Source organism: Euleptes europaea, chromosome 9, assembly GCF_029931775.1.
Source record: "Euleptes europaea isolate rEulEur1 chromosome 9, rEulEur1.hap1, whole genome shotgun sequence".
Classification (NCBI taxonomy): Eukaryota; Metazoa; Chordata; class Lepidosauria; order Squamata; family Sphaerodactylidae; genus Euleptes; species Euleptes europaea.
The window spans coordinates 34,511,633-34,538,656 of record NC_079320.1 but is presented as its reverse complement, the minus strand read 5'-3'; the positions used below and the strand labels follow the sequence as shown (position 1 = coordinate 34,538,656).

At 42.4% G+C, this 27,024-nt stretch overlaps 1 protein-coding gene and 1 long non-coding RNA gene across 2 annotated transcripts; both read left to right on the top strand.

Annotated features, from left to right (window-relative positions):
- Positions 1-3,182: 3,182 nt before the first annotated feature.
- On the top strand, positions 3,183-5,417 carry LOC130482980 (uncharacterized). Its single transcript, XR_008933512.1, has 3 exons — positions 3,183-3,318; positions 4,553-4,647; positions 5,327-5,417. It is a non-coding gene; the product is annotated as an uncharacterized LOC130482980 (long non-coding RNA).
- Positions 5,418-7,076: 1,659 nt separating this feature from the next.
- On the top strand, positions 7,077-21,369 carry LOC130482325 (WD repeat-containing protein 49-like). The gene is made up of 13 exons (XM_056855035.1): positions 7,077-7,090; positions 8,018-8,135; positions 8,539-8,608; positions 9,343-9,586; positions 11,218-11,323; positions 14,148-14,299; positions 15,891-15,993; positions 16,668-16,774; positions 18,820-18,899; positions 18,982-19,039; positions 20,293-20,338; positions 20,972-21,031; positions 21,199-21,369. Exons 1-13 carry the CDS (start codon positions 7,077-7,079, stop codon positions 21,367-21,369), a joined length of 1,329 nt encoding a protein of 442 aa, XP_056711013.1.
- Positions 21,370-27,024: the final 5,655 nt, after the last annotated feature.

The following is a 27,024-nucleotide window of genomic DNA, read 5'->3' as shown; positions in this document are numbered from 1 at the left end:
GAAGAAGCTGAGGTGTTTTTCTCCTGAGGGAGTGGAGAATTTCAGAAGAAGTTCCAGAGGAGAAAAGCCTGTGGAGATGGAGAAAGGCAGTCAGAAGAGCCATCTTCTGGTACAATCATTTGATCCTGAGTGTTTGCGGTATGTCTCCTACTGTAACTATGAGAAAAAGTGGCTTCCCAGAGCTTGTGAAGAAGAGAGAGACCTCACCAAGTGTGCAACATAGGGTTGCCAACCTCCAGGTAGTACCTTATCACCTGGTAATAAAACTGATCTTCAGACAACAGAGATCAGTTTCCCTGGAGAAAATGGCCACTTTGGAGGATGGAATCTATGGCATTATGCACCCTGAGCTCCCTCCCCAAACCCTGCCCGCCTTAAGCTCCAACCCCAAAATCTCCAGGAAATTCCCATCCTGGGGTTGGCAACCATATAACATGACCTGTCTGCAATTTGTCAGGACACAGGGATGAAAGAGACTACCTTCCGTGTTCACCCTGAGTTTGGGACTGCTCAATATAATATTTATTCCCACTGTTTTATCAGAGTTTCCAGTTCTGAACGCATTAATTCCCCACCTTTAAATAAAAGCTAGTTGTTTAAGTACTGTTCAGGTTTTGCATGGGGCATCCACAGTTCCATGACCACATACCCAACCCTTTTAAGGCTAAAAGGGTTGCACTATTATTAAAGTAACAGAGCAGCCATGCTGATTTAATAAAGATATATAAGTGGCTCTCAGAATAACTCAGATTATACTTCTCTGATCTATGCCCATATTCCTGCTCTGCATTTTGTAGGCATCAGACATACTGAAGTCAGTAGGATTGTGCTTAAACTTGGTCCCTTTTCAGGATCGTCAAGGAAGCCTGAAACTGTAACTAGGATTAGCAGCTCCTTGTTCTGCTGTTGTTGAATTATGTCACCATAACAACTTTCAGCACTACCAAATAAGCCTGTTGAATAGTTTTGCTGGCAAAGCATCCTAGGGAACCCATAAATAAACTCTGATCCTTTACAAAAGAGGAAGGGTCAGTGCTACAGCAGGTGGGAGAACATTCCGAAAGTGAGTGCCTTGTCTATAATATTGCTTGTGATAAATTTGTGACATTTTGTCCTTGTTTCTTTGAATGTAGTGATGTAGCATTTTCAAGAAAGCAGACCAAATGTGCTAAATGGAGATTTATAGCTCATATCGTTTGCTTGATGTCCACCCAGGCAGTAGTACTTCTGCTTCAATTGGTAGGCAGTGTTGATTTTTTTTGTAAAAGAAAATGGGTTAGGAACAGCTGCTTGTTTGAAAGTATAATTTGAACTAGTTTTGTAAACATTTCTTTCAAAAGTTGCTTTTAAAGAAATGATTTGAATTAATTCTCAAGAAACCCAATGTCTGTTGACTAAAAATGTGTTGTTTTTTTAAGTCAATATGGATTCCTATTTGGTATGTTTTTAATTACTGTATTCTGAAGTGGGACATAAGATTGTAAAGCTTTACAGAATTGAAAAATAGAAGCAACTGTTGACTCAGAACTGATTTCCCTGACTTCAGTGGGATTTACTCCTGAGCACATGTGCATAACATTGCAGCTTTATGTCTTGTGCAAGGTTCTATGAAAAAAATGCACATGAAAAAAGCCCACAAGAAAATTGCCTGCAGAAAAAACCCCACGGTCATAAATGCACACATGAAAAAAAGCCCACATGAAAAAAAGCCCACACGGAAGAAAGCCCAAAGCCCACACGAAAAAAAGCCCACACAGAAAGAAGCCCACACGGAAAAATACTCAAAGTAGAAAAATTTCCGTATTCACAATATGTTTGGAAGCAAACATCTTATTTGTTTAAAATGATGAGTTACCTTGACAACAAATGGCTTCCTGAGTACCTATTTATTGGCTTCTATGGGCCCCTGGAGGCCAGGTCTACCACCAAGAAAGCCAATGGGTAGACCTGGCCTCTCGATGGGACTTAGCCGGAGGCCAGGTCTACCAAGAAGCTTTTATGGCGGTAGACCAGGCTTCCAGATGAGGACTCCGGATGGGGGAAAGGGGGATGGCAGGGAGGTGTGCCAGAGGCCTACTTCAGCATTTGCCTCAAGTCTGAGTTGCACAGGCACACTACTGACTTGCACAATCTCCAGGTATTTCCCAACCCGGAGGTGGCAACCCTAGTAATTTGTTGAATGAAACCCCTCAGCTGATCATTTTTTGAAGACACATCAAGCTTCAGTATATATCCTCTTGCTGTTTAATTTGCTGGCTATTAGATTATGCCTATTCAATATGTTGCTTGCTGTCCCCATTTGGTATACAGAGTAAGAATGAGGATTCTTTTTATCCATAATAACCCTTTCTTTTCTGTTGCATTAAGATGCAACTTTGCCTAGGATGAACATAGAAATCCTGCTGGACCAATAATCCCTTAACTGCTTCCATTTCTGATTACTTTGTCAAAGGTGTCACTTACCTTACATCACTGATATATGTGAAGTACTTTGAATGCTGAAAATTACAGCTAGGAACTCTTTACTCCTGAGTGTGTCTTGAGTAAACAGTAATTCTAACAATAATTTTGGTGATTACTCTGGATATTCAACTAGGATGTTGATGGAGTGGGTTGTAGGGACCATGTCACTCTAGTCTTGGCTCATCTACACTGACTCCCAATTTTTTTCTGGGCCCAAGTCAAGGTGCTGGTGTTGACCTTTAAAGTTTGGTATGGTTTCGCACCAACACACCTAATCCCTTAGGAACCCACCTGACCACCTGTTATTGTTTTTTTTTTTAAAGCAACAGAAACAACTAGATGACGATACATCAGAATTGTATATGGGGAAACAGAGCAATTTAAGTGGTGAGCATGTCTGTTTTCTCAGATTCCAACATTATCAAAGTGTGATCCTAAATGGAATTACAACTTTCTAAGCCCATTGATTTCAATGAAAAGAGAGTGTAATACTTCTTAGGATTGCTCTGACCAGATCCTAAGGATGCCAGAATTTCAGGCAGTCTGCACTGTTGAGTGATCCTGTATGTAAACAATACATGAGAAATATTAACCCATAATCTTTGCTTCCTTTCAGGTGGCTCTACCAAAGCTTAAAATCTACTTTAACTGGAGCACTCTACCATGGAAGAGTGCTTTCTAAAATCTAAAGGAACATCACTTCTCTATCCGTCCAGAGTGACAGAAACACCACACAGAGAGCCACTTCAATATATATCCTCCACAGTGGATGGTAACATCATATGTGTGGGCCAAGATGGACTGGTTTCCACTTGGACCAGAAACTTAAAATTGAAGAAAAGTTCTCTTATACTTGTGAGTTTCACAAATAAAATATTACTTAACGAAAGTGCTATTTATTGATGATAGGTGTTAAAATCCTAAAAGAAAAGGCTATTAGCCCTGTCAGTGATTGAGGACTCAACAAAACGTTATGCATAACCTGAGTCAGGCCAGAGGTCCCCCAACCTGACTCACAGCACACATAACATCCAGGGACATATCGTTCCCAAGCATCGCAGGGCCAGTTTCTGCTCATAAGTGCTAGGCAGGGGGCTGGTACTTCAGCCTTCCCTTCCATGCTGTTTCCCAAGCTGAAATAGCTATGTGGGGAGGGGCTTTTGCCCTGCTCTTGGGCTTAACATGACACATGGAGCCCCAGAATAGGACAAACAAGCCCTCTGTGGCCATTTTGGCTCAGCAAAACAGTGGGGGAGGGAAGCCTAATGCCCCTCTACCCCCTTCTACAATGCTTGCGAGCAGAAACCATCCCTGCAGTGTTTGGGAAGATTGTTCCTGGAAGTAACATGTACTGTGAGTCTGGTCAAGGAGCAGAGGACTCCTCCTGACCCAACTTGGATCACGCATTTTATCCAGAGGAATTGATCTCTGTAGTCTAGAGATAAACTAATTCTGGGGGATCCCCAAGTCCTACCTGGAGGCTGGCATCCCTAAACCTACTCACTTTAAAAATAAAGCTGGGAACTAGTACCTGAATAATTGTGAGGTTTAAATTGTGCATTCGTCTGTATTTGTGTTGAATATAACATAAAAATTATTCAATACGTGTGCAAAGAAAATTCTTATGTACACGGTACAGAGAATACCTTTTCAGTGGTAATGTTTTGTCAGGAATATGTGGAGAATCCACGACACACAATCCTCACAATAAGCGGGATTGCTGTTTTGACTGAAAGGGGCAACATGTGTATTTTCAGTGTGTACTGAAGCTCAACAACGAAAGGAGGAGAGGAGGAGTAAGGAATGGAGAGAGGAGGGGAAAGAAAAACTGTGGGGGGAAGGTGTGCTGTTATAGGGAGAAGAATGAGTGGAGCAAGTAGCGGGGGAAGTTTGAGCTGGCAGCTGGGCAAGGCGATGGGAGAAAAATATTGCGAGGGTTGGTGGTGGGGAGGAAGAAGAAGGAGGGTGGTTAAACAAAGACAGAATAGGAAGAAAGGAAGTGGGAACTGGCCTTTGTGGGTCCCTCTTGTGTATGTATTTTTTTTTCATTGGAGGCCTGGTATTTTGCACTGTTCTCTTTGGAATCTAGGATGAAAATGAAAACAAACTGCAAAACAGGAAGATGAAGTGGGTTTCTGACTCCATTTTAATGCCTCATTACAACAAGCTAATTGTTGGGACCTGGTACGTAGTACAATGGCAATCATATTATAATTGTCAAAGTGTTTCATGATAAAGACCTATCAGTTTACAAACATGTATTTAGGGTGCTTACAAGATGCACAGCAAACAAGAATGAAGAAATGGTAATCAACACTGCAGACCTAACATTAGTTTAATAGTTGTCCTCCCTTTACAGGGAATTCTGGAACTGTAACTTGAGAAGGGAGCTTGGATTCTTTAACAGAGAATTCACAGCAGACACCCATCTATGTTGCCCAGAAATGACAATTAAATTGATATAACCCTAATATAAGTTTACAGCTTGCATGTACTCCAAGTCCCACTTGCCTCTGAAGTGTGGAGAAACATTGATTGCTTTCCACTCTCTTTCTTATGATGCAGCCTCAAAAACAGTGTCAGAGAAACTTGTTTGGAATGAAATGGGCATGGAAATTCTGTACACATGGAGCAGGTATATTACCTCTATTCACACCACATAACCATATGTACTGGGAGGAGTGTAGGTAATACATGCTCCCATTACACACAGTTGGTAGGCTCTAAATATGGTTTCGTATAACCATCCGCAAGAGGAATACTTACAGGTAAAAATAACACAGGTGAAGGATGTGACAGAAACTGTCTAAATGTAAAAACCGCTTGCTAGATTTCTAAAAATTATTTTAACTTTGTGTTTAAGTGATAGAGAGATACGTCTGTATGAGCTCTCCACCTTGGAACCGTATTGCCAAATTATTGGCCTTGAAACAATGCCTCTGTGTTTGGACTATAGGTAAGAACTGAAACAGCTGGCCATAACCAAAGCAGATTCTTTTTTCTGGTACAGAAATGTAACTTCCTGCTGATACAAACTCATATAAGGACTGAAAGGTGCCATAAAATTACAGTTTCAAGAAGGAGCAGGAATCCCAGGTGAACCATCACTCACACTGTTCCTTACTGTTTCCCTCCCTTAGAGGTAGCCATTGTGGTGTAATGGTTAAAGTGTCAGACTAGGACCTAGGAAACCCAGGTTCAAATCCCCACTCACGCCATGGAAGCTTGCTGGGTGACCTTGGGGCAGTCTCCCACTCTCAGCCTTCACCCTGGCTAGTATTTGGATGGGAGACCTCCGAGGAATACCAGAGTGATGCGGAGGCAGGCAATGGCAAAACACCTCTGAACATCTCTTGCCTTGAAAACCCTGCGGGGTTGCCATAAGTCAACTGTGACTTGACAGCAAGGTGGGGGGGAAGCTAAGGCCTAATCACAGATATTTTGCTATTGTGTATTCTTGAACACCTATGCAGCATCATGACTGACTTCTATTCAGAATGGAACACTGGGATAGACTAATGGTTTTTCTGACTAGGGAAGGTCTCACACAGGAAGCTGAAATGCTACAAGTTGGATTGTACTGCTATCTAAAAAGTTCACTTCTCCAACTGAAGTATAACTGAACTATGAGCATTCTCAGGCTTTCCACTTTTTGTTGTTGTTGTTGTTCCTCACAAGTGATCTCAGGGTTGAATCCTCAAATCCTCAACCCCATTTCTACGACTAGGAGAAAGTTCCACTTTCATACATTCCTATAATAGTTCTGGATTGCAGCCCTAGGGCCGGATGCAGCCTCTGCTGGCACAAGTGAAAACAAAACTCATGCAACCATGGAGGGGGGACGCTACATTATTTCCATAAATGTCCACCCGCAGCCACAGTCCCCATGCCATGTCCCACACCATCTCTGAGGGGTCCCTGACCCTGAAGCGCTGCTATCCAGCAACACAGGACTGCTAGAAAAAGAAGGGAGTAAAGCCTAATAGGTGGGGAAGGCACTGGCAAACCACCCCGTAAACAAAGTCTGCCTAGTAAACGTCGGGATGTGACGTCACCCCATGGATCAGGAATGACCCGGTGCTTGCACAGGGGACCTTTACCTTTACAGCCTAATAGGAGCCTCGTGTCACAGAGTGGTAAGCTGCAGTACTGCAGTCCAAGCTCTGCTCACGACCTGAGTTCGATCCCAATGGAAGTCGGCTTCAGGTAGCTGGCTTAAGGTTGACTCAGCCTTCCATCCTTCTGAGGTCAGTAAAATGAGTACCCAGCTTGCTGGGGGTAAAGGGAAGATGACTGGGGAAGGCACTGGCAAACCACCCCATAAACATAGGCTGCCTAGAAAACGTCGGGATGTGATGTCACCCCATGGGTCAGGAATGACCTGGTGCTTGCACAGGGGACCTTTACCTTTTTTAAAGCCTAATGCTGTGAGCAGAATTCCATTGAAAGATCTCTGTATCTCACCCATAGGATATTATTTGTACTTAGCATTTTCTTAATGTGTAGGATCTTTGGTTATCATCAGATTGGCTATTTTGTCAAATGCCTGGTTTATATAATGATTTTTGTCCTTATTTAAAGTGTTCGGGGAGAAGGTGAATGTGTGATATCGTATGGTGATGAACAGGTATGTTAATGATTTGTCCAGTGTACTTTACTTCACATATATTTAAAAAAGTGACACATCTATTGAACATAAAATGTAATGATAAGGTTGCATGATTTGCAACAGGGAAGATTCATATTGTTAAATAATACTGTCCTGTAATAAACTTGCGCTTCTCCTTTGCATTAATGGTAAAAGTAGAACTCAAGATATTTACTAGGTTGACTTGAAGTACATTATGTAGCTATAGATAATGCCACAGATATCTTGCTGTTCTTTCAGTGCTTGAACTAAACTTTTAAAATTTAATTATTAGGTACATTTGAGTAGGCACTTGAAAAATATATTGTAGCAGCGGAAATATAGGGAATGTTTATTTTATCCCTTAACTGTGGATACTGATATATTGGCATTCTGTTTATTAGGGCTGTGTTAACATCCTATTGATCAATTCAGTGGCAGAATCACTGAGGTATGTGATGGCTTGTAGTAAATGATAAAACAAAATGCTACTCCTTCTTCAGGTGATCTTAGTGCAACCTATTTCGACTTGCTTTAAAGGTCCTTGCAGTCCAGTTCTAATGAAGTTTAAGAAGACCCTGAAATGATTCTTAGGTATTCTGGTGCATGGATTTCTCACAGGAGAATGTTCTGTTTTATATACTGTGATGCCTCAGTTAACCATTTTTCATGAGCTTATTTCAGTCAGCAAAAGGCAAGCTGTTGTGAAGCACTGCATATTGTATCTCATTTTTTGGGGTTCCTTTGAGTGAATTTAGTGACAGACGTTGTTAAATGTGTTTTAAAACGAACAAGACAACCACAAATTCTGCTGTTGTTACAATCTAACAATTTTCCTGAATAATATCTGAGAGGAATCTGATGCTGTCTGGTCTATTTCTATTTACCGGTCCAGACTTCCACCGTAACAATCTCTCATATTTGTAGGAACTGGACGAAATGTCCAGCTGTGGAAGAAATCCCTTCAGTTTCCATAGATGCTTTTAATGACTATGAAAATATTACCTTCATTTGCTGGAAGGTTCATAATGACTGGGTGTCAAAGGTAAGAGGATTTCAGACCCTGTTGTTTTCTACAGTTTGAATGTAATGGCGCTTCTGCTCATGTGAAGGATTCAGAACAATCATTTTCCATAAGCAGGGTCATAACACAATCTGCACATGCACTGGGGCTATTTGAACCAGTCTTTAAAAAAGCTTCCTAGGGAATATTTTCATATCAGAAACCTGCCTTATTACATGTTATGCCATTTCTGTGCTGCAGCTTACTTTCCTGCCTGTGGGTGCACTTCTGACTCTCATTGCTTGCCATAGATTTTCCTTAGCTGTTCTGTTCCTGCATCAGTTCCTTCTTCCACGATGTTTACATTCTTAGCTGTTATGCTGGCTAATAGGGATAGCCTGAGGACACTTTGGTCAGATTTTCTGTTGTCTTCTTGTAATCGCAGATCAAATATATCCATTCTGTGGAAACCATCATATCTAGTTCAAATGATGAGAGTACTGCACTGGTGATAGGTAAGAATTCTCCTGCAGAACATATTTGTTAGAATTTTAAGCAGGAATAAAATCAATAAAAAGCATAGGCATTGCCTTCACTTGTAACAGAAGAAATTTATTTATTCCATTTCTATCCTGTCCTTCCTCCAAGGAGCTCAGGCTGGAAGACATGGTTCCCGCCCCCACATTTTATTCTCATAACAACCTTAAGAGGTAGGTTAGGCAGAGAGGTTAGCATTAAAGCTACACAAGGATTTGAAGCTGGGTCTCTTCACTCTGGCTCTCTTCACTAATTCAACACTCAGTCAATTACACCATGTTATCCAAATATCCAAAGACATCTGTTCATTGGTTGATGAGAGATTCCTCAACTATGAACAAGGAACTAATCTGTTGCAACTGCTTAACTGTTATATTGAACAAATGATTGGAGGGGCTGTGGCTCAGTTTGTAGAGCATTAGCTTGGCATGCAGAAGGTCCCAGGTTCAATCCCCGGCATCTCCAGTTAAAGGGACTAGGCAAGTAGGTGATGTGAAAGACGTCTGCCTGAGACCCAGGAGAGCCGCTGCCAGTCTGAGTAGACGATACTGACTTTGATTGTCCAATGGTCTGATTCAGTATAAGGCAGCTTCATGTGTTCATCTGATAGGAAAATGAATGTAGTATACAGCCTACACAGAAGGCTTTCGAGCTGTCATCTCCCCCTCCCTTCTTTATGCCTCATGCACCTTTTAATTTTCCTCTGACACAGGTTGTGTGAGTAGAACCAAAAATGTGAAGCATCGCTTGAAAACTCTGATGGGTTCCAGGAGTGGCTGTCGGAACAAATTCCCCACACCAGCTGGTGCTTCTCCACCTAAGCGCTTTCAGTGTGATGAGTCTGTTTTTAAAGTGTACAAAGGAGTCAAGACTTTTGACTATTGCAGAGAAAATAATATTCTTGTGACTGGTGGTTTGGACCGGAATATTCGTCTATGGAACCCTTATATCCCTGGGTAAAAAGTTAAAATGGCCTAGGCTATCTCCATCTCCCAGACTTCATGGGTAGATGAATTAAGGCTCTGCTAAGAAGACATTTTTTTGAAAGAAAGTTCTGTTGATTCAGTATGGCTTACTTAGAGCCAAGACCTTGTATAGATCTTCTATTTGTAAACCATTAATTCTCGAGTAGTTTCCCTCTGTTTCCCCTTCGTCCTAGATGTTGGCCAATGTTTAAATACCCACCCAGGTTCTTACACAAGTATTTTGTTAATAATAATAATAAAATAATAATAAAAATAAAATATGTAATAATCTTTTGGTGGCCTTCAGCAGTTGTTATGACTAAGGCGTTTTTTCAGCAGCTCCAAGACAAGTCTAGTCCTGTCTCCTTATCCATGGCTTTCTCAGATCTCTGCTTTTATCATACAGCAATAACACTTAATATATCTCTCTGATACAAACTGCAAGCAGAGTTGCCTTTCTGCTCTGTGTAACAGAATGGATAGTTTCATGATATAGAACAGGAATGAGACATCAGAGTATCTGCTCCCAGCTGGTTCACTTTCCCTTTGTGACCTCAAGCACTTTTCTGTGCCTCAGCTTGGTCGTGGGGGAAAGTGCCATCAAGTCACAGCCAATTTATGGCAACCCCATAGGGTTTTCAAGGCAAGAGACATTCAAAGGTGGTTTGCCCTTCCTGCCTCTGCATAGCAACCCTGGCTTTCCTTGAATTGTCTCTCATCCAAATACTAATCAGGGCCGATTCTGCTTAGCTTCCAGGATCTGACAAGACTGAGCTAGCCTGATCTTACCATGTAAAATTGGTAGTATTGTTGACTCTCTTTGCAGGGAGTAAAAGAGCCAGCCTAGAAGATTGTCAGTACTATCATATGCAGAGTTCCACCCTTCCATTGAAGCCAATGTGCTTAGAAGGGCATATCTCTGCTTAGGATAGCAGTGCAAATATTTCTTGTTAAACTTCCCTAAGTAGCAGCTACCTCCAGTTTGGATTGGGATCACAGTGGTAGGTGAGGTTTTTTTTTAACCTCCTCATGTACACTTTTTCTGATACAAAGTGGCCCCCTGGTGGTGCAGTATGGTAAATATACATTTACTAGGTTGAAACTTGAATAGCCCCGGCTAGCCCAATCTTATCAGATGTCGGAAGCTAAGCAGGTTTAGTCCTGGTTAGTATTTGAATGGGAGACCACTAAGGAATACCAAGGTCACTATGCAGAGGCAGGCAAGGGCAAAACCACCTCTGAACATCTCTTGCTTTATCCCACTGATTTCAACTTACAGTAGCTTATGGGTGTCTGGCAGTGCAATGCCAAGCAGAGTTACATTTCCATTGAAGTCAATGGGTTTAGAAGGGTCTAAGTCTGCTTAGAATGGTGCTGTAATTTTCTCTGGAATGGGGCCTCCGCATAAGCCTATTATGGAAAGGTGCTTCTTTGTCACAGATCGCATTAAACAGAGCTCCTGCTTGCAGCATCCACCTCTTACATGAAATAAATTAATTTTGCACCTGTGTGTCCTTCATCAGAATAATGATCTGTCTTAGAAGCTGATGCAGATGAAACCTATAGGTGACACAATGCTGAGAAAATTATTTCTCTCTCTCTCTTTTTGCCCACGGTACTAGATGGGCTGTTGGCATTCTGCGAGGGCACACATCCCCGATTGGTTTCCTAGTCATTGTTCATGGCAGCGCAAAGATTTTCTCAGTGTCTCTGGACAGCACCATCAAGGTGAGATCATTTAACTTCTGATCTGCATAGTGAAACTTTAGGGGTATCTTTCTGTACATTTGTTCCCACTGCATGTCCCAGTTATATAGCCAGGATTATATATATATTTACAATCCCATGTGAGTAAGGAAATTGGGTATTAAGTATAAAAATTTCCAATGATTAGAATATTTAGCATGTGGCACTTTCAATGTTCAAACAGCTTCACAAGTATTATCTTGCAATCTTTACAGAAGGCCTGCAAATTAGGGTAATATTGTTATCCCCATATAGTAATTGGAAAGCAGGGCTAGTGAACTAAGGTCACCTAGTGAGGTTGTGGGAGAGGCAAGATCCTCAACTGGTAGGGTTGCCAGGTCCCCCCTCGCCAACAGCGGGAGTTTCATTGTGGTGGGGCTGGGAGGTGATTGGTGCAATAATGTCACTTCCTGGAAACCATAGAATTTTTGGAGGAATGTGCTGGAGCGGCTCCGTCACTTCTGGGTTAAACCCGGATGTGTCGTTAATCGCGCCCCCCCTTCAGCTGGCCTGCTTCCACCTGCTGGCCAGCAGAAGAACAGCAGGCAGCTCCCTTAATTGGCACACAATTGCCTGCTATCACCTGGTGTCTGGCAACCCTATCAACCAATGACCTTCCAGATCACCACTTATTCTCTTAGCTACCATGCTGAAAGCTGATCTTCCCATGACAGGATAGCATGGTGGCTAAGAGAATAAGTGGTGATCTAGGATGTCATTGGTTCAGGATTCAAGAAAAAGCAAAGTCAAATTTCTGGCCTCAAGGCTATGTTGGAGAGTGAATGGGCAATTCCTGCTAAAATCTCAACACTGTAGAGTGAAGGGCCTAAACAGGAAATCCAGTGACTGAGTGGTGGTATGTCAGAGTCCTGCAAAAATGTTTGCAGTCACTACCAGAAAAAAGAATAAACAATAAGTAAATTTTGTCGAAGGCTTTCACGGTCAGAGTTCATTGGTTCTTGTAGGTTATCCGGGCTGTGTAACCGTGGTCTTGGAATTTTCTTTCCTGACGTTTCGCCAGCAACTGTGGCAGGCATCTTCAAAGTAGTAACACTGTTACTACTTTGAAGATGCCTGCCACAGTTGCTGGCGAAACGTCAGGAAAGAAAATTCCAAGACCACGGTTACACAGCCCGGATAACCTACAAGAACCAATAAGTAAATTTGCTTAAGTATACACATTGCAGAGGTTTTGTGGATTACTGTGCCCCAGATTTTTTATTTAATAGCCAGGATCTAAGGAGTTGCTTAGAGTCATGCTTATGCTAGCTCAGTGGATTTCCCCCCTGTACTTTGTATGGCAGAACTTCAGGCCATATCACAAGACGCTCTTGAAACTTCCCTTGGTTTGCTAATGCTGCATTGACAGAAGCTGTGTGGACAAAAAAACAACAACCCACAAACACAGGTCAGTGTGGTAGTTGAAGAGAGACTGAGAACCAGGAGTCAGGGCCAAGAGCCAGATACCACATAGACTGGATGCTGCAGGTCTATATCTCCCAGTTCTGACTCAGGCAGCTTCTGACACTGATCTCACAGGACTAGTTTCAGAGGCCTCTGGGTCCTGCCTGCTGCAAGAAATTCTGTACACGGACTGTGCTGGCCATTTGCTCAGTCAAGAGAAGAAACCGCAGGCTGAGCACAGATGGCAAAGGCCACCTAGCAGAGGACAGAATGCATGCCACTACATCAATCCTCCCTTTCCTCAGTACTTCTAATTGCATGAAAACACCAAAGTGCACTTCAGCAATATGAGGAGCTCCCATACAGGTGTTTCCATAACAAACTGTATAATTACTAGGCATAAACATATTGCCTCTGGCAAAATAAGCACCAGTTCAGCCAGTAAATGGGATAAGGGTAAAGACAAATATTTAAGGGTAGCTTTTAGGCTGTGAAAATAAACATATCCCGTAATGGGTGATGAAATACACGCCAGCTGCTTTTTGCCTGTAGTTCTGATTGTTCTGTGCTCAAGATAAACAAAAAAACAGGAGTGCCATGTCCTGACACACATCATCAATGTGTCTTTCATGATAGAATGCACCATAAGCTCCGTCTGTGTCAAGTGAGTCCATAAAAAGAGACCGTCCGTGAGCTCAAGAAAAAATAGGGGGGCATCACAGGAAGACAGCCGCATGCACTGATCTATGGGGCACTTCCTAAGATGGGTTTTTGTGACTATTTTGAGGCACAGATTTCCAGACATCTGATCACACAATTAAATCAGCACATCATCTATATCCTTGAGCCTCCCAAGGTGATCTGCGTGTTGACTTCTGCTTGTTCAAATTTTAGTAGGACATGGGTAAGCAGGGCTCAGCGGCAGGGTGGGGTGAAGAGAAATTGTCATATCATCAAACCCCTGCACTAGTGGCTACTTCCTGGAGGTACAGTTTCCCACTTACGATGCAGTAATATCAGCCCTGTTCCGTGTGCTAGAAGGGAAGTAACATCTGGAAGCACCCTGTTGGGTGAAACCAAGCTTACTTTATTCTCCCGCAAAATATTTCCACATGTGGTATTGAACAGCCACTAGGTGCTGATAGCAGCTCTTCCACCATGACGGACTTTCCATATTTGCTTTAATATGTTACATTTCACTGTTCTTGAAGTCCCGTCCCATCATAGAGCTCAAGATCTTATTCTCTCAGTACTTCAACAAGAGGCAGGAGAGAGACTATGATGATCTCATGAGATACAGAGGCGATTTTAAAAAATCATTTGTTACGGGACAGCTCTGTGTTCACACTGGCATGCCAGATACCTGAATGTTAACTTTTCTCAATCCATATATCTGTCAAAGGTATGGGATATTGAAGCCCACTCCTGCCTCCTCACCATCACCCCCAAAGTCACTCAAATCAGAGGAGAGATGGAAGTTTGCTATTTTTCTCCTGATCTGCAAGCTCTCTATGTGGCAGCTGACAATTTTGCTCTTCTGCGATTCCAGCATAAGTATGCAAACAATCTACTGTTGATACTGAGTGATGGATATGCTGTGCGTGTGTTAAGTGCCGTTAAGTCGCTTCCGACTCATGGCAACCCTATGAATAAAAGTCCTCCAAAATGTCCTATCTTTGACAGCCTTGCTCAGATCTTGCAAATTGAAGTCTATGGCTTCCTTTATTGATTCAATCCATCTCTTGTTGGGTCTTCCTCTTTTCCTGCTGCCCTCAACTTTTCCTAGCATGACTGTCTTTTCTAGTGACTCTAGTGATGGATATGCTATGTAGTGCCTTTTAGATAAACCACGTGTAGTTTGATTTAACACAGCAAGTAATAGTGGTGTGTGCAAAAATTGTTTTCATCTCAAAAAGTGCTTCATTTTTATATTAGTTGATAACCATATTTTAGATATTATATTCATTTCATTCTTTGCTCCCCCCTCTCCCTTTTGGGCCACTGCTGATAGTGTGACCATTACTCCTGCCTACCTAACCCAGTCCAGACAGGAGGCAGATGAGGAGAGAATCTTCCCATTCCCATCCTTCTGAGTGTTTCTGATGCTCTTTTTGATATGCCTGAGGACCAAAGTAGACGTGACGGTGTCCTCGTGGCCGCCATGGGGGTACTGCTGCCATTTTAAAGTGATTTAAAAATTCTGCAAGGGCCTGATCCTGATTTGGCCTGCAGTGTGGCAGGCTGAGACACTTGTGTCCCCTTTCCCATGATCCTTATCAAGTGCTGACCACCACCACCCCCAGGCTGTTTTGGCATTTGAAAAGGCATATGGGGAAGCAAAAGCACTCACTGTGAGCCCGATTAGGATTGGGAACACAGCATTTTGATATCACTTTAAAATGGTGCCCTCACGGAGGCCACAAGGACACCATCAAGTCTAGTTTGGCCCTTAGGTACCATTGTTCAGTGCACTCTGGGAAGTATATTCCTAGCATACACTGAGGTGCCAGGGGAGATGGGAGAGATTTTCTGTCCACTCACCTACACCGGTGGCTGGCTAGGGGGACAGTAGCTTTCCAGGCCCCATCCCTCACAGTCAATGGGAAGAGAGAGGAAAGTTTCCACATCTCTTCCTTTCTTCTCTCTCATCCTTGTACGGTTGAGAGTGAAGATATCTGAATATTTACTAATATTACCAAATGTCATTAATTTTAAAAAATCATAAAATAGCATTACCAGAAATGGCTTTTGATTAGTTAATATTCAAACACACATCTCTGCTACACAAACTCAACTGGGTGACCATTGCATTGGTCTATGCAAAAATGCCAAGAGAGGCATATAATGTATTACAATTAACAGCTCAGTCTTTTAAATAAACTTTTACTGTGGAACAAATATAAAGAAAATATGTATGCTGCTCTTAGTTTGTTATTCTGCATACCAGTTAACACTATTAATCAGAAGAAAAAAGAAGAGCATTTAACATTTGGTTAAAAAAGGAGAAATCCCTGTAGTGTTTCCTCAGTATTTGATTATTTGAGCCATAGAGTCAAAATACCAATAACTGCAAATAACTATACATGCAAAAATACTGAGATTAAGAAATAGCCGCACATAGATACCTCCTTTTTTCCTTTTCTAGGGGAAATCAGATCCGTGATTCAGGCATGTCCCACAATGAACCAGTCCTTTGCTGTCAATATAACAAGCAGTTCCAGCAGGTGGTTAGTTGCTCGGAAGGTTCTGTAAGTAATTCTGAAAGAGTGTCACTGTGACACATTAAAAAAATGGCACAGAGAGATAGCAATTTACCATGCTAGAGCAAGACATGGAAGGCTAGAGGTTTCATTGGTGTGATACACACCAGCTCCTACCATGTGAATTCAACATATTAGCCAAATGAAATGGAGGTGATAAAATCACTTTATGGGGAATCTTACTGCACCCAAATATAGTACAAGTATGTGAATCAGACTTTCAGATGTGTGTGTGTGTAAAGTGCCGTCAAGTCACAGCCGACTTATGGCGACCCTGTAGGGTTTTCGATGCAAGAGACTAACCAAGGTGGTTTTTCCATTGCCTGCCTCTGCATAGTGAACCTGGAATTCCTTGGTGGTTTCCCATCCAAATACTAACCAGGGCCAACCCTGTTTAGCTTCCAAGGTCTGACAAGATCAGGCTAGCCTGAGCTATCTAGGTCAGGGCAGATGTTCAGGACACAACAATCCTGATGCAATAACAGTTGTTCCTATTACATGGCATTCCACTTAAAGTAGATATCTGTAACATTTAAACTGATTTATTTTGAATGTTTTAGGGATACTGTACATTGTTTCTTGTCTTTGTGATTCTTTCCCCACCCTTTTATATGGTTAAAAAGGGGAAATGGATCTCACTTTGTTCTTTATCCATCTCCTAGGTTATAAAAGTATGGAATCTGAAAAATGGGCAGCTAGTGATGAAAGTGTGTGACGCCCATGGAGAAACAGCTGTAACTTGCATGGCTTTAGATGCAAGTGGGAAGAGGTACTCAGACACCGAAACATCACATTTTTAAATTCCAGAGCTGTCCCTTTGAGGACCCTCTCTAAGAAGGAAACTTGGATTTTCATGTGAATGTAGTTTTCTGCCCCACACTGTTGTATGGACCAACATTGCCTGGTCTGTGTATCTGTGGTAGAGAAAAAAACAGATTCCATTCACCTTCACTTATCATGTATTATGATCTATAAATGCATATTTTTATTTCCTTATGGGTCTAATGCATGAAGTAGCCCTAAGATAGTAGAACACATTTTCTGGTAATTATTGCTTCTATGGTCTTTTATGAATGGCTGTTTCACTCGCCATCACCCCTCCAACGACTTTGGGTCTTTGTGTTGATTATGCATGCCGTTTCCGACCGTCAGAGGTCGCCTTGCTCTCCCACTGTGTTTCCCCGTGTTTTGCCCGCGTTTTTAAATTCAAGATAAAACAGGTCTCTGAAAACACGGGCAAAACCTGGGGAAACACAGGGGGAGAGCGAGGCAACCTCTGACGGTCAGAAACAGCATGCATAATTAACAAAAGGAACCAAAGTCGTTGGAGGGGTGATGGCGAGTGAAACAGCCATGCATGAAAGACCTATAACTTCAGTAAAACTATTACAACACAGAGAAGACTAGATCTACAAGTAATTAGCCACTTTTGGATAATCAACAAAGATTATCAGTCTGATCTAATTCAGGAACATACAAGTATGGATGTCGTTCCTAGCCCAGCCTAGCTGCTGTTATTGCTTGGATGTAGCCCTGATCTGAAAATCAATGGTCATCACATTTTGAAGTTGCATAATTACAGTCCTGCAGTCGTACACATCAGTACTTTACATACAAAGTACCAAAAATGGGAAGATCACCATATTTATTTGTTACATTTTGTATAGTTCTTGTTCTTCAAGGACCTCAGAGTGATGTTTTGGCCAAACAACAAAGAAGAAAAAACTAACAATCCATGTTTAATGTCACCCAGTCAGCTTCATAGATGAAAAGAGATTTGTGTGAAACGTAGAGAGCTTCTGGCCAGACCAAATGTTGGAAGATTTCACATGAAAAAGGGGGAGGGGAGGGAAGGAAGGTGAACAATGGGTGAAAGAATAGAGGATGCTGTGGAGATTACATCCTTTCAATGCATAGTTATTAATAGTAGATGGCATAATTACCAGTTGGGACATTCCCTTGATGTAAACGCAATGGAGAACAGAGCTACAATAAAAGCTTTGTAGCACATGATTATCCAGAACACTCAGTTAACCAGCATCACCAAGGGCAAACTCCTCACCCTTAGCCATCATACCTCTGCATCTTTGAGTGTGTGAGTGTCCCACTCTACCTCTTCATCTGACCAGCTTAATTCTTCCTGTTATTGCTGGGCTTCTGACAGCCACCACTGCCAGCTGACTCCATCTTTGGGTGCCTCTGTCCTGCTCCAAGCCTTTGGGAACCAAGTCTACTGGAGGATGTCAGCAAGGCCTGCTTGTCATGTGTAGGATGGCTCTGGGGGAAAGGGAAGGCATGGGGGCTATTGCCATGGTGTTCACATTAGAGTGTGTTTTGATTGCTGTGGATTACTCTGGGTAGAGGGCAGGGCAGAACAATAAGCTTGAGTGTTTGACAACACCCATTCCCCATAAGTGCTGGTTAACAGAGCTTTTATTGTAGTAACAGCTATTAGACATGATCATTTAATGGACCCTCCATGTTCAGAAGCAGTGAGTAGCAGATGCTGGGGACAAATAATAAGAAATGGTCCTCATCTTTCTGCCCTGCTTGTGAGCTCTCAAAAGCATCTAAGTGGTCACTCCTGAAACTATAATGTTAGCTAGAACTTGATGCCTTCTGGAATACTTATCCTAGCACCAGTGCTGTGGAAAGGTCTCTGCTGTAGGGTATACCAGCCAGGAGATCAAGGCAGGGTGTATGTGTGCACGCATGTGTGCAGTGTACATCATGTTGTGGTTGGGAGTAAGGGTTTGATGCAGGTTGCCCAAGAGAATATCCAATATCTTTGGTAATGATTTCATCCTCCTCCAGGTTGATCACTGGTGGAAGAGATGGCAGTCTGAAAAAATGGGATAGCTTCACTCTCAGTTGCCTGTACACCATTAAGCAAGGTAGAATTATTGGCCATCCTGTTTGTTTCTTTGATATTATGCCAAGACTAGGACGCAGCTGATCATGTGCTCTGTGTTTCAGCTACCAGTGCAGATGACGAAGTCCTTGCTTGCACATATGCTGATATTTACAGCAACAGGTACAAAGGATCCTCAGAACATTCTAAGTAAACAGTTGTGAAAATACATGCAAACTGTGAAGAAAGATGTACAGAATCCTTTTATAAAAGCATAAGTGAGCCCATCTGGCTAGGGATGAGGCTTAAAAACATAAGAGCCCTGCTGGATCAAACCAATGGTCCATCTACTCCAGCATCCTGTCTCACACAGTGGCCAACCAGTTCCTCGGGAGGGCATATAACAGGGCATAGAGGCCAAGGCCTTCCCCTGATGTTGACTCCAGGAACTGGTATTCAGAGGTTTACTGCCTCTGAATGTAGAGTTTCTCTTTAACCACCATGGCTAGTAGACACCAAGAGACCTATCTTCTATGAATCTGCCTAATCCCCCCTTAAAGCTATTTTATGCCTGTCTTCTGAGTACAAATTCCACATTTTAATCACTTGTTGGGTAAGGAAGTATTTCCATTTGTCTGATCTGAATCTACTGCCCATCATCTTCTAGTAGTTTGGGAGAGAGAGAGAGAGAGAGAGAGAGAAAGTTCTCTCTGTCCACTCTTTCTGTGTGTGTGTGTAAAGTGCTGTCAAGTTGCAGCCGACTTATGGTGACCCCTTTTCTGGGGGGGGGGGGTTCATGGCAAGAGACTAATGGAGGTGGTTTGCCAGTGCCTTCCTCTGCACAGCAACCCTGGTATTCCTTGGTGGTCTCCCATCCAAATACTAACCAGGGCTGACCCTGCTTAGCTTCTGAGATCTGACGACATCAGGCTAGCCTGGGCCATCCAGGTCAGGGCTCCACTCTTTCTACCTATGCATAATTTCATGAACCTATCGTGTCCCCCATTAGTCGTCCTTTTCTAAACTGAAAACAGTAAATATATTTAAGATTGCAGACTTGAAGTTATAACTTGCTGAGTCATATGATACATGCATGTTTACCCATGGATTTCCTGCTGTGTTTAATGGAGCCTGCGGTGTTTAATGGAGTCTTCCAAGTAATCATGCACAGTAGTTTAGACATAACACTTTTTAAAGAGAATGATTGGAGCCCATATGGTTGCTGAAAATAAATTTTAAACTGATAATGTGTGCAAGCACAATTATAGATGATAATAATCCCAGTCAGTGAAGATTAAGAGCTGAGAATGGCTGCTGCATCCTTGTATACATTTGGAAAGCAGTGATGTCATATATATTCTTTCAAGATGACAACAAGGTTAGATTTGGTCTACCGCTTCCTCCTATAGTAAAAAAAGTGTTTCTATTTTTAAAAGGTACATCGTATCTGTTGGAGGGGGCAGGAAGATCAATATTTTTCCAGTAAGTATAACTGGTAATTTGCTTAACTTTTATTTTGAAATTCCATTATATAATCACTAAAACAAATTTGAGGAATATGGTGATACAGCCAGAATAACTTCACATTGTATTACCTTCGTGCACCCTGAAAGACAGAACTCTGATTTTACATAAACTGATAGACCCTTCCTTTGTTGCCCAGGACTTTTGTGATGCAGAGATCCTGTTCACTTATAATACAGTCACCAGTGGCTGTTGAGAAGTCACTGCATTTTGGTTATGGTTTTCCACCATATGAAAGCTACTAACTTCATTTCTACAGCTGAGCTTACGTGGCCTACAATTTGGAGGCAAGGAAGTGGCTAACTGTACAATCCTAAACAGAGTTGCACTCTGCTAAGCCCATAGGTTTAGAGGATGCTGTTTAGGATTGCATTATGACAGGCAAAGCTTCCCCTCATGATTTCCTTTGGTCTTCTACTTTGAAATTTTACATGGCATTAACAGTGCCCTTCTCCAGAAATGTAAGTGGTACCTGTGGCATCGCTTTGTCATATATTAATGCTTGCTTAATGCTGCTGTTTAGCTTTGATGACATTTTATGTCATGATTCCCTGGAGCCGGAGATGTAATGGATATTTTTTTGACTCTCAGGAGCTTAATGACGAATTGCCTGAAGGATCAAATTTACAACCAGACTGGACTGAAAGTGTGGTAAGAAGATCGTCAGATGATAAACCATAGCCAAACATGAATAAAATGTCAATAAGTCATCTCCTTGCTTAATCTCTGTATTGTTTTTGCTTCATAACATCTTAATCCGTGTGAGGTTTATAGTACAAGGTGACATGTTTATGACCATTTTGTGTCACATAATCTAGGGAAAAGGTCACAAGGATGATATTTCATGTGTAGCTTCCTGCCCTCCACATTTCTTGGCCACTTGTAGTTTTGATGGTGAAGTTCTCATGTGGAATCTGGTCTCAGGACATCTCTGTAGCCACCTGAGTGCTATAAGCAGGGCAGTGATGGAAGGAGGAACAGGTGAGTAAGAGTCTTTCTTTTACTAGGATTAAATGAAATCTTAAGTGTGTTCGAACGAGTGAAGAACCAAAAGGTGGTTGTGCTAATCATTAATGGTTAAGAAATTGGGTGTGTTTTTTCTGGGCTGCCACAAATGAACTCTGGCACCAAATGAGCTTATCATGGAGTAACCACCACCACCACAGTCAGTTCAACCTTTATTCTATGAGGCAGCAAGAACATGTGCATGGGCCCCACTGGCACATGGCAATGTGGCCTTTTTCTAGTACTGTGGTAAAGATAATTATAAAGACATGCTCCCTTCATAATTAGCAGGGTACATTTTGTACTTGAGTAACCTGAGTGCAAAATGTCAAGTATGAAGCTGCCCTGAAATTAGGCAACATGGTCTGGTGAGCTCAGAAGCACAGATGAACCCACCATAGGGAGGAAGCTATGAGAAAATATTACAGTCTGCGAGGTGAGCTGCTCCATGTGAACTTGGCATATGGCAAGAGTGGCCACAGAGAACCATTTGGCAGTCATAATAACAAGTAGCCCTTTCTTTGCCTGCGACACTGATACAACTGTGCTCTTACTCTCATAGTTGGTACAGTGATTAATGTACACCAATATTATAGATTTGTCACATACAAGACACAGTGATTGGAATGAAAAAGGTGAACTTTTAGTATTGGCATGTATCCAACCATACAATTCCTCTGAAGGAACGATATTTTTGTTTACAGAAGAGGGGGGATGATTTCGTTTCAATTCATTGCTCCTACTGCAAGCCCCTGCATTGCCCCTTATGTTGGTCCGGAGGGCTTGCTGACTCCCAGGAACAAAATTTCAGGGAGCTCAGGGGACTACAGCAGGAAGGAGAAAGTCTTGCTCCACAAAGACAACTGATACTTGAATATGTGTCATCATGTGTGTTTGCAGAATGCATGCTGAATTTATTTAGTTTAATAAGATTTTAAGCAGAAAAAAACCCTGTTGTTCTAAATTACGTTCATAGCTATTGTTGGAAAATGGAAGAAGGGTCTGAACATTTGCAGTATTATTACCACCTTTCCACAGTGCAGGAAAATGTGACTGCATAAACAAATCCAGCACAATGAACATGTTGAATGGAAATGTGCCAGAGAAACTGCCTTCTGCAGTATCTCTCTGTATGAGAGTGAGCAAGATGGGTTTGGTTTTGACTGTCACCACAGAAAAAAAGGAATTGACAATTTGCTCAGCCGCCTTGTGAAGGTGCAGTGGGTTGAAAATACTGACCTATCATTTCCCCCCACAGAGGATTTAACCATCAATAAAATTATTTTCCTCTTACCAAGGATGGAAAGAAAGAAAACGGCAGCGACACTAGTTGCCAGTGGACCCAGAGGTAAACAGAGAGAGAGAGGGGGGTGGAGGTGGGGGTAGTGAAATGAAACCAAAGCTTCTTGGATGTTAATGATCAATTCAAGCTATTATCCAGCTCAGTCAAATAAATTGACATGGATTTAAGTCAGTGCAACTAGAGCAACATTGCCAGACCGATTTGTCTTCCCCAAGAAGGGGCTTTATTTGTTTATTAAAAATTATATCCCATGCTTAGCTTGTCCAGGCTTTTAAAAAATTATTTATTTGTTTACATCATTTATAGCCTGCCTTTCTCACTGAGACTCAAGGTGAATAGCACAGCAGAGCAATAGGCCCAGGATTACAAAAATTAGGAAACAACGCAAACAAAAAACTGTCTAAGGCATGATATACCTTAAACATTGCCAGGAGTGGATTACAAAGGTAGAAGACAATGCAGTAAAAGCAAGGCGATACATACAGGAAACAATTGCAATAGACTACAGTCTTATTCCTTTACAGAAGCACCCTCCTCGACTGTTCCATTATGCTGCCATTTTGATCCCTTTATAAAAATGCCCTCCTGAACATGTCTGTTTTGCATGTTATGTGTCATGATAGAAGTCTGGGAGTCTCCTCAAGGTGGGAGCCACAAGGTGGGAGCCACGACAGATAAGGAGAAAATGAGACAGCTCACTGTGTTATAAAAGAGAAAAATACAATTATGGTCTAAAATATGTAAATTAAACAGTACGACAGTTAACACCCCTATTTTTTATTTTTTTTTTAAAACAACAACTCTCAATTAAACACTTGGGTGAAGAGGAACTATTTAGCCTGGCGCCTAATAGTAGCAAGGCTAGGCGCCAGGTGAACTGCTAATGAAAGGGAACTCCACTACAGTTCAAAGATACGCTCCTCAACCTGCAAATCAGGATCTAAACTTGTTCCTTGGCGGAAGTGTGACCCCCCCCCAAATCTGGAATAAGATGTATCCATAGTACTCCATCAGTTTTATTACCAGTGAAAAGTCCCTAAAGTCTTGTATGGATTGAGCTTTACTTTTTTTTAGTCTTCGTCCAGCCCGTTACCTCCTACAAGTGCCAGTCCAGGACATCTCCTGTCCCCAGTTAAAAGGCAAAATAGTGCTGAATGTATTGATAACAGTGGGCTGGATCCAAACAGCTTCTCCCTCTTGTGAAAAAGGGACAAGGGGATCCCCTTTGATCACTGAAAAGACTGTGCTAAGGAACATTGGATCTGCGTGGATAAAAGCCATGTGGGATGGGGACTATAATTAGGGTTGCTAACCTCCAGGTTCTAGCTGGAGATCTCTTGCTATTACAACTGATCTCCAGCTGATAGAGATCAGATCACCTGGAGAAAAATGGCCATTTTGGCAATTGAACTTTATGGCGTTCAAGTCCCTCCCCTCCTCAAACCCCGCCCTCCTCAGGCTCTGCCCCCAAAACCTCCCGCCAGTGGCAAAGAGGGACATGGCAACCCTAGCTATAATATGGAAGGGAACTGGACGAGACCAAGTGAAAAAGCAGCTTCATGAACATTTTAAACAGCATGAGTTGCAAGATGCACACCTGTGGAGTACCACAGCACACATTTCATGGCGTTGTGTGGTTGTCCCACAACACCACTTTCTGTATTAAAGCTTATTTCCTGGGCTTATTTCCTATAGAAGAACATTCTTAGACCTCCTACTACTGGAGGGAGGGTCAGAAGAGGTGAGTGGGGAGGACCACACCCCTCCTTTCAAGACAAGCGTCCCCCTCCAGGCGATTTGAGCACCAATTCTTGTGCTAGAGCTGTAGACTGGTATGGCATTTCTTCTTAGCAGGCCCAGATCTTACCTGTGTGACTCCACAGAAACTAAGAAAAAAAATTAAATGGATACCTTTTGTGTCGAGCATAAGGAACGGGAATCAAGTTTTTTTTAAAATAAGAAAAAACTACCAACACCCAAATTCTGTACACATCCCTAACCCAGCCTTGAGTTAAAAGCCAACAGATGTGTGATAATGCAGAATATTTAATTAACACACGTTCTTAAAACAAACAAACCAAACCAAATATTTACTCACTAGAAATCTTCATTGTTGTTGGTTTTTTAAATGGAGGGAGTTATATGTGTTTCCCCGCCTCTGCCTAGGGTTGCCAACTGCCAGGTAGTAGCAGGAGATCTCCTGCTAATTCAACTCATCTCCAGCCGATAGACATCAGATCACCTGGAGAAAAATGGCTGCTTTGGCAATTGGACTCTATGGCATTGAAGTCCCTCCCCTCCCCAAACCCCGCCCTCCTCAGGCTTCGCCCCAAAAACCTCCCACCGGTGGCGAAGAGGGACCTGGCAATCCTACCTCTGCCTTCTGTGAAACTCACCTTCTGAAATTAAAATCATGCCTTGATCCAGAGAGGATCAAAATGGGAGGTGCTAAGTACTGGTAAAATCCCATCTTCATCACTCGCTTTAGGATATGTCTAAATTATCTGGGAGTTGCAGCACTATAGATCAGAAATTATCAGGCCCTGCGTTGTTCTTGAATAGCATCTGCATAGCTGGAGGCCTAAGGAGAATAAGCTTTTTTTAGTTTGGTAATCAAAGCTGGAGCCAGACAATAGTCTCTCATAGTATGGAAAATAAAATAATAAAATGAATAAGGCTTGTGGTGCACACACCCTTCATCTTTTACCCCACTATTAGCACTAGCCAGACAGGTTTTGAAGTACAAGGGGGGGGGGACCCAAAACCTGTTTGACCAGAGAACATAATGTGTGTGAGAAAAAAGTATTGAGTACATGTACACACCACACATCCATATATATCACATTAGCGTCCATTTTCTGAAGAAAAATGGTCTTTCACGAAATGTCTGCATCTTGGTACTGTGAGTCTATCTAGGTGCACGCCGGCCTAGCAAACAAACATCTATTTTGCATTCAGGACTTTCAGCCTGAAGAAATAGCCCTGTAAGGCAGCGAGAGAGCAACCTTGAGCAGGTCCACTCAGAACCCTACTCGAGCCCATTAAATGGGGCTTGGTGTGGTGGTGGCAAGTGCCATCAAGCTGGCTTATGGCGACCCTGTAGGGTTTTCAAGGCAAGAGACGTTCAGAGGTGGTTGGCCATTGCCTGCCTCCGTGCGGGCTGAGAGAGTTCTGAGAGGACTGCAGCTGGTTCCGGGTCACCCAGCAGGCTTCGTGTGGAGGCGTGGGGAATCGAACCCAGTTCTCCAGATTAGAGTCTGCCGCTCTTGACCACTACACCATGCTGGCTCAAATGGGGCTTACTCCCAGGCAGATGGTTTTCAAATTGCTCTGAGAATCACCAGCTACTGAACAACAGAGCCGTTCATATACATCTGGAGCTTCATTTCCAGATGCTGGGGATCGTTCAGTATTATCAAAATGAGCACAGGAAAGGATTAATATAACACAGAGTATTACTAATAACACTGGCCCTGCCTTCAAAAACTTTTTGTGAGCTTTTATCAGTTCTGTCATATTGCTGCCTGCTGGCAAATCTGGCCTTACTCTTTAAAAAGGCTTGTGATGAATTTGCAGATTATGGCATGGTTTCTGGTTCTCCCCAAAACTCCAGGAGGGTTTTTTTTATGTATATGTGAAGCTTTGCCCTGACCTGGATGGCCCACGCTTGCCTGATCTTGTTGATCGTAGAAGCAAAGCAAGGTCAGCTCTGGTTAGTGGTTGGATGGGAGACCACCAAGTAAGTCCAAAGTCATTACTCAGAGGCAAGCAATGGCAAACTACCTCTGAATGTTTCTTGCCTTGAAAACCGTACCGGTTCACCATAAGTTGGCTGCAACTTGCTGGCATTTTGCACGCACACACACACGTGAGGCTTTAAATCCATGCTAAGTTATGTATTTGGCTTCAATTTAAAATTAATTTAGATTAAGAAGACTTTTCTCACATATTTTAATTAATTAAATTGAAATAAGTGAGATGCCCTATACTTATAATGTGTACACAAGTCCTTAGAGAACAGGGGTTTTTTTTGGGGGGGGGGGGGTAAGCCAGTATGGTTCTTTTCTTCTTAATTTGCATAATGGGCAGTAGCTGTACATGTAAGGTACATAGCCAAATTTTGCCTTTGCCTTAGCGGAGCTGTTCTGATCTATTTCATACCATAATTATTATTATGATTTTGGTGGCACAGTGGGTTGGATCCAAAGGACTGTATGACTGCTCGTGGAATTGATCTTTCCCACAACCCACTTCTCACTGCCCCCCCTCCACTGTACACACTGAAATGCTGGTTGGGGCGGGGGTCAACGGGTTCTAGGGAACAGCATGGCATGAG